Source organism: Grampus griseus (genome assembly GCF_964374135.1).
Source record: "Grampus griseus genome assembly, chromosome: 1".
In the NCBI taxonomy this organism is placed as follows: Eukaryota; Metazoa; Chordata; class Mammalia; order Artiodactyla; family Delphinidae; genus Grampus; species Grampus griseus.
Window position 1 is genome coordinate 58968396 of NC_139017.1, and position 17044 is coordinate 58985439.

The 17044-nt window shown below is 48.6% G+C and overlaps 1 protein-coding gene across 1 annotated transcript in view; it reads left to right on the forward strand.

The window, feature by feature from the left end:
* Nucleotides 1–15068, forward strand: part of BRINP2 (BMP/retinoic acid inducible neural specific 2) — a gene marked incomplete at its 3' end in the record, with an annotated part of 115750 nt that extends 100682 nt beyond the window's left edge. Inside the window, exons 5-8 of the mRNA XM_082662220.1 lie at nt 6794–6899; nt 9446–9682; nt 12148–12370; nt 13952–15068. Of these exons, the coding sequence (XP_082518346.1) occupies nt 6794–6899; nt 9446–9682; nt 12148–12370; nt 13952–15068 (1683 nt within the window). The remainder of the gene's footprint in view (nt 1–6793; nt 6900–9445; nt 9683–12147; nt 12371–13951) is intronic.
* Nucleotides 15069–17044: the final 1976 nt, after the last annotated feature.

The window sequence follows — 17044 nt, forward strand, 5'->3', positions numbered from 1 at the left end:
CTCCCTTCCTGGTACCTGCTGTCTTTTTTGCTTACAATCCTCATCTGTTCACCTGAGTGGCTCTTCCTAACCCTTCTTCGCTTGGCTCAAAAAGGTAACTCTTTCGTGAAGCCTTTCCTGACTCCCAAGGTAGTTAAATGTTCCTCTTCAGTGTTTCAAACACATGCCTCCCTTATACGGATTATCATTTGAACTGATTGCTACCTAACGTGAGAGCCTCTGAAACTATGCGATTCTTATGGGAGGGACTGGGTCTCAGGCATCTTTGGTTCCCGGTGAGAGTACAGAGCCTGCCACATTATGGATAACGAGTAAAGGTTTGCTGAGTGAATGAATGAGTCACTGACCCCACTTTTCACATGGGTTGGGCTCTTCTCAGTGTGTGTGCAAGTGCCTGTAAGCGTGTTAAGTTGAAAGAAACAAGGTGGATGCAGTATCAAGATGGTTTGTTAAGAGAACTCTGGTGAAGGATACCATAGGTCTCTAAGAACAAAACACTGGATCCAATCCAGACACATAGGTGCGGTAAAAGAACAGTAACGCTCCCAGGTTACTCTGTTTCTTGTTGGAACACGCCTCTACTTTTTCATCTCTGCCTGCTTCATTTTCCTGCATCTCTTGTTCTTTCCTCTGTTTATTCTAGACTTTCTGTACACTGGTGGCTTCAGCCCACCTTTAGCTTTGTCTTGCTCTGAAGCTGACTCTGGCCCTGGCTGGACGTAATCTGTTTTGTCTCTCAGCCAGTGCACTCAGGACAGGGACTCTTCTCTTGTTCATTGTAGTATCCTCAGTTCCTGGTACATGGTAGGTGCTTGATAATTATTTATTCCAAATTTTGTAAGTGTCCGTAATCAACTCTTAAATTTCTTTTTTCTCTCAGTATCACAGTTCTAAATTCCCCAAAGAGTCTGGTTCAGGATTCATCTCAGGCCAACACAAAGAGCGGGGCTTACGTAATCTCAACCATGGCTCACTGGATTCACTTCTTTAGCAAGGACTGTGGGTGACAGCGTGAGAGGTGGGCAGGCACTCGAATCCACGTCTGTTACAGTGCCTGTAGATGCACGTTCTAGAACTAGAGCCACTGCCCGTCTCCTCCAGAGAAGGGCCACCATCCTCGGAAGCCTCTTCTCGGAACTCCTCAGTCCCACGTGGCATGAGAGAGGATTATTCAGCTTCCGCTGAGCTGCTTGACCTGTAGCTGTTTCTGTTTGGGAACACCATGGGTTCTCCCCATGGGTTGCAATTCAGAGAACCATGAAAAAAACAAGGCATTTAGTGTCTTCTCCCCCCTCTGCTCATCTCCATATAGTTTAGTGACCTGTCCAAGGACACACCCCTAGACTAAGGAGCAAAGGGAGGTGTTGGCATCCTGTGCCAGAGTGCTGCTCCCTTGATAGGGTTGACCTGACCATTTTATCCTGATAGTAATGGTGTCCCACAGGAGGCCATCTCTTTGCCTTAACCCACAGCGTTTGCAGATCCAGACAGCAAGGTCCCCCTGCAGCACACCCTTGTGAACTCACACTCCTCTGCTGGTACTGCAGCCCCTGCCACCTACTTCCCTCTCCTGAACATGCCTTCTCAGGGCTTGAGCTGGTTTCCAGTGTGGTCATTGCTCTGGATGGAGGTGAGGTGGAGGTGAGGGGCTCTGCCCATTTGCTCAGCCTTGGTGAAGGAGAGACCCTCGAGCATATCTTCCTGTTGCTTGTTTCTCTAAGCAAAGGTGCTCTTACTTTCTACCCTTTGTTAGCAACTTCTTTTCACTAATGTGGAGAAAGAGGCACCCTGCCCCCTTTTGTTTATCCAACACATGCCCGAGACCCCACTGAACATCCCCCTCTGTTGCAAGGTTTACTCTGGTCAGTACATACCTCTGTTGCAGGGTTTGTCACATTAGACTGCAGCTGTTTACATGCCCATCTCCACCTGCCCACACACAACAGCAGGGCTTAGATCAGTGGGGACTCTTTTCACATGCATACAGTTCCAGGTCCCTTCACAGTGTCGGGTGTGTGGTGAGACACTCAATAAAATGCCTGACTGATAGCGGAAGGCAGGTTACCTGGTTTAGTGGGAGACGAACTTACTCAAGTGAGAAGACCGGGGATTGGGTTTCAGCCTTGATACTTACTATTCCTATGGTCTTGGGAAGTTAGTTATTGAACTCCATGACATGGACTTACCAACTGTTTTACTCACCTGTACCCAGGGCTTATATTCAGCTGATATGACCACATCAGTTATTAAAATATTAAAACACTTCCATACAGGCTGGTAAATCATCTTCACCCAATCTGCTGTGTGCCAGCCTAACCACCTTTATCTCTCCCCTGGAACCCCGGGATCTCCCCTAATAGTAACCAAAGGACTAATGTAACTCTGGAGACCCTCAGAGCCCTGCTTTGGCACTACGGCTGGCACCTCTCCTCATGAGTGACGTCCTACCTGCTGATACATACTGTGAATAACGTATTGTAAATATCACCCCTCACTCTACCGTAGGATGGGGGGTGACACCAAATGATATAGTTCACATGAAAACACTTAGAAAACTGTAAAGGGCTGAATACATATTCATCCTGTCCATAATTCCCAGGAAGAGATCAGAGCCCTGAAGGAAGGGAGGGGCCTATTTCCTAGTTGTAGCTCACCCTCTGATTCATTGAAGGCTGAAGAGGGACTTAGTGAGGAGGGTTTGAGATGCTCATGAGCTGCCCGAAAAGAGCCCACATAAAAGTTCACGTGGATTGCAGGATGGCAAGAGGGAGTGGTCCTCACAAGCATTCTTAAAGTGACTTGTCCAAATTTCTCCCTGTAGCAGCCTGGGATTCGATTTGCAGCTCTTTGAATCACACACACTGTCAGCCGTGCTCTCCTGGCCGGCCCTATCGCTCACCATTAGAAGCCCATTTCACTCGAGCTTAGCTTCGCAGGTGCCCCCCTAGGTAGGACAAGAGCAGCCAGGGAGTTAAGGGCAGGGGGAGGAGAACAGGCTCACTGGAACGAGGGTTTGCACAATCTGGCATTTATGGAAAATTGGATGTGCTAATGAACCTGAGATCTATCAGGGCTTTCTGAAGGCAGGACTGTCTCTATCAACAGGCCAATTAGCACACAATTATTTTCTCCTGAAAGCTTATCTGAGGCGCTCTTTGAATGCTTGCGCCTGAGTGAGCTGCACTTTCCATTACCTCTGGGGGCCCTCTTTAGAATCCGCCAAAGCTGTCTGCCTCTTCTACAGGGAGAGGCACGGGGTTCTCCGCTCCAACCTGCCAGGGACTCTGGGGCTTTCATCACTCGGGGGGAGGGGTCCTCAGCTCATCCTGCTTATCAAGTCAGTGCTCAGGCAATGTCTGCAAGAGGACCCTCTCCAGCTCCCCTTCTCCTTCCCACCTCCTTGCTTCTCTAGGGAAGACAGGTGGCTCAGAGCAGAGTAGCAGGGGAAAGAGCAATGACTTTGGGATCTAGTAAAACCTGAGTGAGCCTTCCTCACTCGTGGAGATCTGGCTTGAGTCATTTCCTCTAACAGGAAATGATCAGGGGGATCATGGTCTTTGTCTCTTCCTCATTCCTGTCCTTGTGCCACAATTAACAAAGTCGAGCTACTCACACCCTTTCAATGACTTACCTAATTGATTATCCTCTTGTAGAACTGACCTTTGGAAATAGCAAAGTAAAGGTCAGAAAATCGCATCAGAGCCGGCCCCAGAATATTGAACAAGATTGTGGTGGCGGGGGCGGGGGTTGGGAAGCAGATGGGTTGGTGGTAGATAGGTAGGCATAGTGGTAGGATAAAGGGGAGGAAAGTGGCTGTGCTATATGTGCCCCCTTGGGGGTCGTCCTACTCCTGCGTAAGGTGTGTAGCTTTCTCACCTGTTGCTGGTGAGTGTCCAACTCAGGAGTGGGTGGATAGAAAAGCCAGTGCAGAACTCAGGACAGTATGGTGGCCAGCTTACCTGGAGGTGGGGACAGGCAAATCTCCCAACTACCACACTCAGCATCCCACTCTGCCCTTCAGCCCATCCCACTCCACGAGAGGCAGGGTTCCCCAGAGTAGCTGGGCTAGTCCTTGGCCATAGCTCTTCTTATAGGAATTTTTGCACCGTGTGGATAAAGAAGACTTTACCTTGACATAAGCCTGACTCTGTCTTCCCACTGCAGTTTGACAACTAGCCACTCACCAACTCACTCAATACAGAGACATTATTCAGCACCAAGTGCCCACCTGTGGAGGGAGGTAGGCTCACGTGGAGCACCAGGATTATAGAAACATGTTTCCTTGTCTGTAAACTCCTTATGGTAGTGGCTGTCTTACTGTGAGTTTTGGATTCTCTTTGAATATGTAATAGATGAATAAATTAGTGAAAGAATAAATGAATGAGTCAAATGAATCGTAGCCCTGCAGGTGACTAGCTGTGTGACCTTGAAGAAATCATTTAACCTATCTGGCCTTGGTTTCCTTATCTGTAATATGGGATAATAATATCTAAAGTGTATACAATTTGTCTTAGCCCATGTTCACATTCTGAAGAGAGGGCAGATCACTAAAATACTTTGGATGAACTGGTCTGTTTACACTTGTTTTTCAGGGTGATACCTCATTTTAATTTTCTGTAGCCCTTTGACGTGCCCTCACAGGAGGCCCGGGGCTTTGAACTGGAGTCTGAGGACTAAAAAGTCTAAACCCTGTTTCAGCTACTCAGCAGCTCTGTGGTCTCGGGTACTGTAACTCCCAGAACCTTGGTTTCCTTCTTTGAAGAGTGATAGGAGTGGGATTTGTCTCAGCGTTAGTGGGAAGGTTAAATGGCATGATCTTGGAGGTTGAACTTGGAAACTGTGCGGAGGTTTCCTGCCTCTGTCATGGCCTTGATCCCGTCCCCGATCCGTGCTGGGTCTTGCTGCCTCTCATGCACTGTGTCTGTTGCTTCCCCTTGGTCTTGGTCTGCAGTTACCTCTTTTTCTCCCAAATCCCCCCTTCCCTCGCATCCCTCCTCATCCTTCAAGACCAATTTATATATCACCTTCTCCATGAAGCCTTCTCAGACTGCTTTAAGCTACAAGGTTCTCTCCCGTCTCTCTCTTTACTGTATTAGTCTGTGTCATACCATCTCTCACTTAATTACTCTCTTCCATGTGTATTTTTTAAGACCAAGTATACTAAATTCTCTTTAAACATGTCACTTACACTTTGGTATTCACCACGGTAACTAGTAGGACGGCAGACAGTTACACTCCACACTTTCCAGCCCATGGGTTGTAGATCACGCTGCCCCTTCTTTTTTTTTTTTGGGCCGTGCCGTTCAATCCCTGGTTTTAGTTTTCCCCAACCAGGGATTGAACCCGGCCTCTCAGCAGTGAAAACCGAGAGGCCTAACCACTGGACCACCAGGGATGCTGCCCCTTCTTTTTCTCAAAGTGCTTTCCCTCCCTTCTCTTCTTGTCCACTTTCTACTCATCTTTAAAGACCAACTCAGTTGGTGTCCCCTCTGCAACTCCTTCCCTTGTTTAGAGCTGTGGTTTCCTCAGGGCTCCTCATGGCGCTTTGCGCCTGCTCGATGTGGATGTGTATCAGTCAGTTGGATATGTACCTGCCTCCCCCACAGGGTGTAACCTCCTGGAGGACACACTACATAACTTGTACACCTTTGTGCACACCTCTCCACCCCCCGAAGCCTGGAACAGATTACTCATACATTCTCTAATTTATTGAGTACCTGCTGTGCGCCAGGCACCCTGTTGAGTGCTGTTGACAACCTCGTGAGCAAAATAACTATGAGCTTACCTCTGTAGAGCCTTTAGTGTGTGGAGGACCCAGGCTTTAACTAAATACTCGCAGAAAAGGATGGAAAACTGCAAGTTGTATGCTTGTTGCGGAGCCGAGGTGCCCGGAGCTAGGAGAGAAGGTCAGAGGTCTCAGGGCCAATTTCCTTGAAGAACTCCGAGAAAGGCACTCTGTGAACGTTTGCTAAATGGTAGGGAATTGAACAGTGGCTGCCCAATAAATACTCGTTGATTGGTTGATTGATTTTTGGCAAAGCCTCTGGAGATCCTGAGAAGAAAGGGCCTCGGGTCCCCATCATTCTTATTACATAATTATTTCAGTGCATTTAAAGCTCCCCATTTTTCATCTTATACTTTAAACATCAGGGAAAAACCGATAGGCCAACTTTATAATATTTTAAAATGACTGCGGTGTTTTGGAATATTACATAGCTATAAGAGTTTATGTATATTTAATATGCTTATTAAAATATGCAGTAAGCCCATGGCTGATTTTCTCTAAGGACGTCTCAGTGCCGAGGTGGGATTTAAATGTTTAATATTAATAATAATACTCATATTTCTCTAGTGCTTTTCATCTTCGGGATCCCTAAAGCCTGTGAGCATCACATCAAGTGGATGCAGCTGGGCTTGCCAGCGGGCTGACAGCATCCTCATCTGCCCTCCTTTCTTCCTCTGGGGGAGGAGAAGGGGGAACTCCAACACAAAGGTTCCAGCTTCCACTGCCTACGTTGAGTTTCCTCTTCCCAGACTCAAATTCCCTCTGGCTCCCTCTGAAAGGCTTCCAATTATGTACAACTCCTGCCGCCAGCCCTATACCACTGATACTCCCTGTCTTAGAACAAGGGAAAAAGTGGCTTTATGCTCCTGGGGTAGGGAGATACATGCCTTTCCTTGGGCTGGTCCAGGACAGGACATAGAGCCTGAGATTGGCTGACCGGAAAAGGGAAGTGCAAAGGGAAGGTCTCAGCTTGTTATATAAACCCACCCCCTGCCCTTCCTTCTCTAGGTCACGGAGACCAGGACCGGTCCCCTGGGCTGCAGCAACTACGACAACCTGGACTCGGTCAGCTCTGTCCTGGTACAGAGTCCGGAGAACAAAGTGCAGTTACTCGGTAAGGAGCCCTGTGACGTTTTTACACTTTCCATACACGGTAAAAAACAACAACAACAACAACAACTTAGATCACCAAAAGGAAAAAGTCCTGCCTGCCCCATTTGGCTAAACCCTTCTGAAGACAAGAACTACCACTAGTTCTGGAACTTGTATTTAACAACTTTCCATCATTCTTTTGAGAAAACTTCTGATGTGGTTCACTTTACACCTCGACCATTGCTCAAACCACTGGACACCCAAATCCTCCCACCTCCCATCCTTCCCAGGACCTCTGTCACTATCCTACAGCAACAGCACATCCATCATCATACACATTGATCTCGTTGGCGATCTCCTTTGTTGTCCAAAGAACCCTCTGCTTTATCCTAAGTACACATTGGGGAGTAGCTGGCCTTTGCAGAGTGGTTATGGGGTACCGTCTCTAGCTTGACTAAGAGCTACACAAACTGTGGGACCATTGGTTACCCTGAGAGTGTTCCCTGCTTTCTGTTACTAGTCTGCAGTCTTCAATGGGAGATCAAAGCCAGGAGAAGAGTTTGAGAAGAATAGGAGCCTTAACTGGGGACAGAACAGGCAGAAACAGAAAAGCGAAAGGAAGGGGAACGACCCTAGGTCTGGAGCTGGGAGATAAGGAGAGGCACTCAGCTCCTGCTGTCTGTCCCCCAAGCATCCTGGGGGCAGAGCCATGCAAACTGATTCAGACAGAGCTGTTTGGCAACGGGAAAAGTTCATTCTTCTTAAGGCCTGAGTTGGACTCTGTTTAGGATATTATTGTCTTGGTATTATAAAATCGATAGCCGTCACCCGGGATCTATGATTACAAATTCCAGGCAACCTGAGCCAGACGTAACCCCTCAGTGCTTTAGGCATCAAGAAGCATACAAAAAGGAGGAAAAGACTCCTGTATTTAAAGCCGCCCAATGCAATTAGCATCCCTCTTCTCTTAGGTCCCTGGATGGGCTGAAGTTCAGAGTGTCTGGTGGTTCATTTGGAATAGTTTATGCTATTTAATTTTATAGCCCATCACTCATGCAGACATTGCTCGGGGCACTTATTTTGTAGCAATAGGAAATGCTAGGAGGAGGAGGGAGCTAATGGGGGAGGTGAAAGGAAAGGACTTGGAGAGGGCTGAGTGTTGAAAGCAAGCGTGTGTGGACAGCGTGCATGGGGAGGGCTGCTCAAGTGCCACTGTGGGCACATCGTCAAGAAAGGAAGGTTTAGCAGCCGTTCAGAACAGGAGGTAGATCACAAACAAGAACAACAAACATCTACCACGGCTGCAATTCTAAATTATATTTTGAGGTCTGCCGAGACTGGGTTACATACTTTGGGCTCTCTGATTTCCTGCCAAGGACAAGGTCAAGGGTGTGACAATAAAGAGCTGGCAGATATCTGATGAAAGGGGAGCTCATCCCGTCCAGAAGTCCTCGCGTCCCTCCCTCTCCTGGCACAGTTTCTCCCAGTGTCCCTGCTGGGAGAGCCTCCTGCAGGTCTGACCTCGAACCGGGCTGGGCTGCAACCAAAGGCATGCCCGTCCTTCATTCACCTCTGGATATGCTTCCAACAGCCGCCCTGTGTGGCTTGAAGCCAACTAGGAGTCTGTTCTGCTGCTGGTGAACCAATATCCACCACAGATGGGTAGGAAAACGGAAGCTCGGAGCAATTTAGTGGGTTATATTCAAGACCAGAGGCAGCTAATTAGAAAAGAGAGCTGAGAGACATTCATATCTATCCAGGCTCAACTGAACTTGGGGCATCCATCGCCATCTTGCTTTCACATTGCATTAAGGGTTAAACCCTGAGATAGGCAGCCAGTCCCAGTTATGCAGTATGACCCAATGGGACAAGGACAGGGTCTGACACCAAGCTGACTTTCCCGGCACTGTGAATTGGGCAGGTCACCGTGGTCACTGGACTGGGATTTCCTCATTATAAGAGCCTCAGTATGACCACAGTGTTGCTTGTAGTTGTATATGGAAAGTGCTTGCTGTAGTGCCTGGCCACTGTGTACCCACACCACCTCGTCCCTACCTCCTAAGCAGGACAGCCTCCTTGGTCATCGGGGCTAAGGTGGGAGGCCCAGGAGGGTCAGCATTCAGAAGTATCCTAGGAGGCCTGCCTCTCACCTCAGAGAAGCTAGAAACAGGATGGCAATTGGAGGCAGAGCAAAAAAGCCCATCAAGCCTTGATTCTTCCCCCACGAGGGCTATAAGCTCTTCCTTTATCTGAAACATCTTCCCATTTCCATCCTAGAAATGCTGACACGTAGCCAATAAGCCCGTTCATATGATATGCACGCTCTCAATTTGGCTGATGTGAGGGGTTTGACTAAGCCTTGAGCTTTGACGTGCCCCATCTGTCACTGGGACAGCAATAACCCTGTGTCCCAACCAGCTCAGCAGGATCGGGGCCTGGGGTGGCCATTCTTGGGCCCAGCATGCACAAGTCAGCAGAAACCCAGCTGGGGATCCTGCAGCCTTGGGTGTGGGAAACCGAGTACTCCCTGGCCCTGCCCGGCAGTTCCCCGACTCGTCCTTTCCTTAGGCCTGCAGGTGCTGCTGCCCGAGTACCTGCGGGAGCGCTTCGTGACCGCTGCGCTCAGCTACATCACATGCAGCTCTGAGGGCGAGCTCATCTGCAAGGAGAATGACTGTTGGTGCAAGTGCAGCCCCACCTTCCCAGAATGCAACTGTCCTGACGCTGACATCCAGGCCATGGAGGACAGCCTGCTGCAGATCCAGGACTCCTGGGTGACTCACAACCAGCAGTTTGAGGAGTCAGGTGAGCAGTCAGTCAGCCCAGATTTCCTCCCTGTCAATGGGAGGTGGCTGAGAGGTACGGGGTAAGAACCCGGGGCGCTCAGCTTGGCTCCTGGCTCAGCCACTTAACTGGCTGGGTGACCTCCAGCAGGTTATATGACCACCCCAAGTCTGAACTCATTTTCTTTTTTTGTATATGCAAACAGACCTAATACCTACCAAAGTGATGCGTTTCAAGGACTTAATAAGCTAAGGTAAATATAATTGAGGCCATAGGCCTTGTCTGTCTTGTTTGCCACAGATTCCACAGTGCCTGCACACAAGGTGCACAGTGAATATTTGTTGAATGAATGAGGCACACGGCATGTTTCTAGGAGGCACCTAGTACATGCTGGTGATTGCTTATTGCAGGTATAACTGATATCAATGTTACCTTGAGCCTGAGATTCAGAGGGCTTGGTTTTGAGTTCTTATTCCGTGTTATGGCTTGAATGTTTGTATCCCCTCAAATTCATATGTGGAAAATCTGATGCCCAAGGTGATGGTATTAGGAGGTGGGGACTTTGGGATTTGATTAGGTCCTAAGGGCCGAGCCCTCATGAACGGGATCAGTGCTCATATAAAAGAGGCCCCAGAGAGATCCCTTACCTCTTCCAACATGTGAGGACCCAGCAAGAATTTTGCCATCTGCAACCCAGAAGAGGGCCGTCACCAGAACCTGCCAGCAGCCTCCTGATCCTGGACTTCTGGCCTCTGAAAATACATTTCTGTTGTTTACGCCACCCAGTCTGTGGTATTTTGTTATAACATCTTGGACAGACCTCACACACTCTATTACTGATCCTTTGTCTAACTTTGCTTTAGCCCTGAAGCTCCTCAGTGCCTCCATTTCTTCATCTGTAAATGAGGGAAAATGATAATAATAGGTGGATGGATGGCCCATATGGAGCAATGTAGATAAAGTATAAAGAACTCTGCGTGATACGCTCATACATTTCAGTATTAAATGAATAATAGTTATATGGATATATCTCAAAAAAACAATACTGGATAAAACAAAGCAAATGAAAAAGGTTATGTATTATATATACATAATTGTATTTAAATAACATTTATATGTAATACTGTAATAACATTAAATATAATACATATTTAGTACTATTTATTTGATGTTTAAAACATACTAGCCAATACTTAGTATTTTTATGGATAAATAGATTTTTAGAAAACGTTAAAAAATATATGATAGTAATAAAACATTCAAGAGAGTAGTTACATCTAGATAAAGATGGAGGGGGAAGTTTAAGGCCTTCAAGTATATTTGCTTTGCCATATTTCTTTTTAAAAAAAATCTGAATTCAATATGGCAAAATGGCAAACTCTAGGTGGTGGGCACATGGGAGTTTATCTTGTTATTCTCTGTGCTGTTTTGTACACCTAAGTGTTTCATAAAAAGAACTATGCACACACTACTAGCTGTTAATGTCATTACTAGGTGTAATTTTTCCAGTCATCTGGGTGGGGGATGAAGAACCAGGGACTTGAGAAATCAGAATGAACTGAGGCTCCAGGCATTGCCATCTCAGGTCTTAAACAAGGCATTCAGTTGCTAAGGAGAGTATCATATTCCGGCCCCCCAGCTGCATTGGACCAATGGTGGTGGGATGCGTTAGGTAATGCTAGAGGGTGTGGGAAAGGACTTTGGGCTTTCAGCACTATGGATTACTGCCAGTGAGTGAAGGAGGACTGTCCAGACCCCCATCAGGAGACGTGATGGCTGCAGGTTCCAAGTAAAAGCAGGTGCATAGACAGAGATCTGAGCGTGAATTCAGAAAACACATTGTGCCCAGGAAGCTCTGAGGAGGACTCAGACTTGCAGCAGGAGCTAAGAACCAGAAAGCACATTGCTTCCGGGTTAGTTTCAAGAAAGAATGGGTGTCTGGCCAAGAGGTAAATCTCAAGAGAGGAAAGGTGTCCTAGAGTCAGAGAGAAGGACATGGAGGGAAGAGGCTGGTCTCAGGGACTGAAAGGCTTCTAAGAAGACTTCTGAGCTGGGTGCTCCCTCTTCTGTGTCTGCATTTGCCAGTCTTGTCCGCCCTCACCTTCATGAATGCCTCACACCTTCCCTAAGGGTGCGGTGGTGTGATTGAAGAAGATTGTGCATGAATTATAAGGCGGTATAAAGGGCAAGAGAGATGCATCCCAAGGTCATTGGCTCTGTGGGTGGTGACAGAGATGTGTTTTGAAATTCAGAAGCATATTAGAAACAGGAAGGTTGGGAAAGAATCCATATCTTAAGGTATGTCAATCATCTCTGATAAGGATGTTTGAAAAGAAAGAAATAGAAGGGCCCGGGAGGGTGGATGTGAAGCCTCCTTTCTCATACAGTGACTGAAGGGCGGGCTGGGTCTGGAGGGAGGGGGAGGTCCTCCTGATGGGCACCCATTCAGGTGCCCCTCAGCTCAGCTCTCGTGTTCTTACCCACAGAGGAATTCCAGGCCCTGCTGAAGCGGCTGCCGGACGACAGGTTCCTGAACTCCACAGCCATCTCCCAGTTCTGGGCCATGGACACCAGCCTCCAGCACCGCTACCAGCAGCTGGGAGTCAGCTTGAAAGTGCTGTTCAAGAAGACCCATCGGATCGTCCGCCGGCTCTTCAACCTCTGCAAGCGCTGTCACCGGCAGCCCCGCTTCCGCCTGCCCAAGGAGAGGTGAGCGCCCCAGATGCCCGAGCCAGAGCGCGTCACCCATGACAGCCACTGAGGCCGGGGAGGGCCCCTGTCCAACACAGCAGAGCTGGGAATGCTGACGCACACACGGCCTGTTAGTGTCTCCTATTATCTTGACATACTTGCGTGTCATTCTCAGTTATGAGTTGCATCTGAAGTGGGAGAGAGAGAGAAAAAACAGAGAGGCTAATTTTACTTTTATATAAATTATAGTCGATTCGAATGTTATTCTAATAATACTCTAATTCTCACTTACTCATTTCTCTTTTAGTAAGTCTTTTAGGAAAGAAAAGGGTGGAGTTAAAGCTTTCAGACCAATTGCGTATGATGAGAAACACACACAATAGATTGTTTCCAGCAAGTGACTCTGCTCTGAGTCATAGGAGGGAAGCGAGCTGAGGGCCTGTGCCCTCGGGAACAGAGTGGGGCTGGATTGTCACAGGCCCTCATGCCTCCATCTGCTCCTTCACACGTGCATCCAACAAGCCTTTATTAAGTCCACCTCGCATGTCCTAATATTAAGCAGTGAGGGATATTTGTTAATTGAGAAGATATAATAAATATACAGGAACGTCAAAATTATAAAATTATTATGTGGCAGCCACTTAAAAGCATGTTCGTGGACCGTAAATCAAAGGCATGGTCTAATAATAGTAAAGGTCAGAGAGAAAAGCCACCCAGGAGAAGGACCTCTTGGCCAGATTGTGTGGGAGGAAATGGAAGTGGGCTGGTACGTGTGAGCCAGAGCATTCCAGGAGGGGGCGCTGCCCTCACAGCAACCCAGGGGTGCACTTCTAACTGAGGCACAGGTAACGAGGGACATATGAGTGAGAGGACAGACCGGCAAGGGCATTTGAGAAAGGTTCTTTTTTTTTTTTTTTTTTCCCAACACATAGTTAGGAAATGCTTACCAGGCACCAGGAACAATCCTAGTTTCTGAGAATACGTTGGGGAATAATGCAGGGTCCCTGCTTTCACGGCATATGCAGGGAAGCCATCTCTGAACAGGTCAACAATAAATAAACACAATCCGCTTTGATAATGAACATTGCTGTGAATCGCATCAAAGCAGGGTGATGTGACAGAGAGGGACTGGGCGGTGCTTTGGACAGGGGAGTGGCTGAAGACCTCTTTGAGGAGGTATCCTAAGAGCTGAAGTCTAAACCTTAAGAGGGAGCCAGCCATAGAAAAGTCCTATCCTTGGTGGGAGGTTTCTAGAAAGGACAGAGACTGTGAAGGGGGAAAGAGGTTGGCATGACATTGGAAAGTTTGGAGAGCCAGTTGTTGGAAGATCTTATTTAAGAGGCTGAAAACTAGATCGGATACGAAAGGCACTGCAGATCTTCTGTAGCCTTTTGAATAAGGGAATGAGGTGGTACTTTGGAGGGAGGAAGTAATTTGTTTGGTTATCCCAAAGGGGTAAAGTAGGGTTTCTGTCATTCAGAGAACCTGGGGCTTGTATCTTCCTTATCACCTATTAGTCAAATCTCCTGCCACCCTCAGGGAAGCAGCAGTGTGTGGCTTCCTATGACTCTTGCTTCATTTTTATCCCCCCTCCCAAAGGTCTTTGTCCTACTGGTGGAACCGTATCCAGTCCCTCCTCTACTGTGGAGAGAGCACCTTCCCTGGCACCTTCCTGGAACAGAGCCACAGCTGCACCTGCCCCTACGACCAGTCCTCCTGCCAGGGCCCCATCCCTTGTGCCTTGGGCGAAGGGCCCGCCTGTGCCCACTGTGCCCCAGACAACAGCACACGCTGTGGGAGCTGCAACCCAGGCTACGTGCTCGCCCAGGGCTTGTGCCGCCCCGAGGTGGCCGAGTCGCTGGAGAACTTTCTGGGGCTGGAGACAGACCTGCAGGACCTGGAGCTGAAGTACCTGCTGCAGAAGTGGGACAGCCGCATCGAGGTGCATTCCATCTTCATCAGCAATGACATGCGCCTGGGCAGCTGGTTCGACCCTTCCTGGAGGAAACGCATGCTGCTCACCCTGAAGAGCAACAAGTACAAGCCCGGGCTGGTGCACGTGATGCTGGCCCTGTCCCTGCAGATCTGCCTCACCAAGAACAGCACCCTGGAGCCTGTCATGGCCATCTACGTCAACCCCTTTGGGGGCAGCCACTCTGAGAGCTGGTTCATGCCCGTGAACGAGGGCAGTTTCCCAGACTGGGAAAGGACTAATGTGGATGCTGCTGCCCAGTGCCAAAACTGGACTATTACCTTGGGCAACAGGTGGAAGACCTTCTTTGAGACAGTCCATGTTTACCTGCGGAGCCGAATCAAGTCCCTGGACGACAGCTCCAATGAGACGATCTACTACGAGCCTCTGGAGATGACCGACCCCTCCAAGAACTTGGGCTACATGAAAATCAACACGTTGCAGGTCTTTGGCTACAGCCTGCCCTTTGACCCGGATGCCATCCGGGACTTAATTCTCCAGTTAGACTACCCGTATACTCAAGGTTCCCAGGACTCTGCCCTCTTGCAGCTCATCGAGCTTAGGGACCGGGTCAACCAGCTTTCCCCACCTGGCAAGGTGCGGCTTGACCTTTTCTCCTGCTTGCTCCGGCATCGGCTCAAACTGGCCAACAATGAGGTGGGCAGGATCCAGTCGTCTCTGAGGGCTTTCAACTCCAAGCTGCCAAACCCTGTGGAGTATGAGACAGGCAAACTCTGTAGCTAATGGGGGACCCACTCCAGTGCCGGGCAGGGAGGGGATCCATGAATCCGGGGTGCAAAGATCTAAGCCCTCACCTTAGTGCCAACGGGGTGTTCCCTTAAGACTGCACCCAGCAGATGGGACTCGGGGCTTGAACTGAAGCAGGCAGGAGAGAAGGAAACAGCCGCCGCACACATGCACACACCACGCGTGTGCACACGCGCACACATTCACAAGGGGAGGCGAGCACTCAGCAGCCTTGTATCTGTGAAGCCGGTGCTTTCTCATGAATGCAGTTGTAGGAGAGGGAGCCAGGGAGAGCTTCAGAAAAGGAACCAGCCCAACTGTGCAACACACAAATTCTTAAAAGTGATTCTCAGCATTCAAGAAAGCAAGAGGGAACAACAATGGGAGAGGTGGGAGCACCGCCTCCCCCTCCGTGGAGTCACTTTTGTATTCTTTTTAGCCAGATTTCTTAAATGGCGTTGTTTCATGATTCCCCACAGTGGTTCTTACTTTTTGTTCGCTGCCTCCTCTGAGCCCTCCAGACACAGACCGTTCCTCAAGCCAGCTCCCTTGGGGAAACAGGAAGCGACACCCACGGAGGACCACTCAGGGCAGCCAGGCAGCCCTGCTGCCCTCCCTCTCCCTCGGCCCCCTTGCTTCCTTGGCCTCCCCAGTGTCAGGGCCTGGCTGGCTCCACGTTCCCCTTGTGGTCCAGCCAGAGCTCCTCTCCCAACAGCATCTGTTCTGTCCAAGAAAGCAGCTCTGTCAAGTTAGAGACAATGTATAAGGAAATGTTCTTTTTAAAAAACAAAAAAACAAAAAATATTTATTTTGTGATTGTTTTTCTTGTCAATCTGCTCCAGCCACATGAACGTATGAGTAAAAACTTGCCTGGTTTAATATATATATGTTTTAAAAAGGCTGTTTTTTAGGGGGAAAAATGAGAGAGAAAAGAGAGGGGAAAAAAAGAGTATAGTTCCCTGGGCTGCCTGGATTTTTAAAAATTGGGTGTCCATGGATGGAGGCTATTGCTATGTAGGAGGCTGGTAGATCTGTGTACACACAAGTGCATGCATGTCTGGCTTGAATGTGTGTGTGTGTGTGTGTGTGTGTGTGTGAGAGAGAGAGAGAGAGAGAGAGAGAGAGAGAGGGAGGGAGGGAGAGAGAGAGAGGGAGGGAGGGAGGGAGGGAGAGAGAGGGAGAGGGAGGGAGGGGGAGGGAGAGGGAGAGGGAGAGGGGGAGAGAGAGAGAAATTGACATTAAATAAAGAATGGAGTGAGGCAAAACTCTTTCCAGAGAGTTACCTGGCTTGCCCACCTCCTTTTTTCCCAGGTGTGAGGGCTAACACAGGTCTGACAACCAGGATAGGCCACTATCAGGAGAGTAGTAGAGAAGTTCTTGCTTTCCAGGAGAACTGTAGCCTCTGTGCCTAGGGCAAATGCCTGCTAACAGGGGTTTCTCTTTGCCTGCACTGCTGTGGACATCAGGAGAAGTTTTCATCTTCTGCATCTTATGGTCTGGGATTGCCTTGGAGGAAATTGGGAACCATGCAGACATGGCCTTGGTTTTCTCCATTCTGTCTGATGACTACTTTCCCAGCCTAAAAGTCAGGTTTGACATAAGCCACACAGAACAATGCATCATTCTCCCTTAGTGCCTCCCCCAGGTGGTATGAGAAGCATTTTATAGCAGATCTTTTAGAGAACCAATTCTCTGTCTGTTCTCCACATGATCCAAGTACAGAGTGTAGGCATGACAACCCCCATCTTATTCAGGCGAAAGTCACCATGTAAATACTAAGTACCTCATTCCTTACCTGTGGTACATCTTGGTCGGTACAAAATGAATTGGGAGACAGGATGGTCATGTCTCTCTGCCCAGAGCCATCTTCGTTTATTTTTGCAAAGAGAGGAATTCAGCAGTCTATTACTGTCCCATCCATCCAGGAGGACCTGAAATCCTTGATAGATAAGCAGCCTAGGGCATTTCTTTCT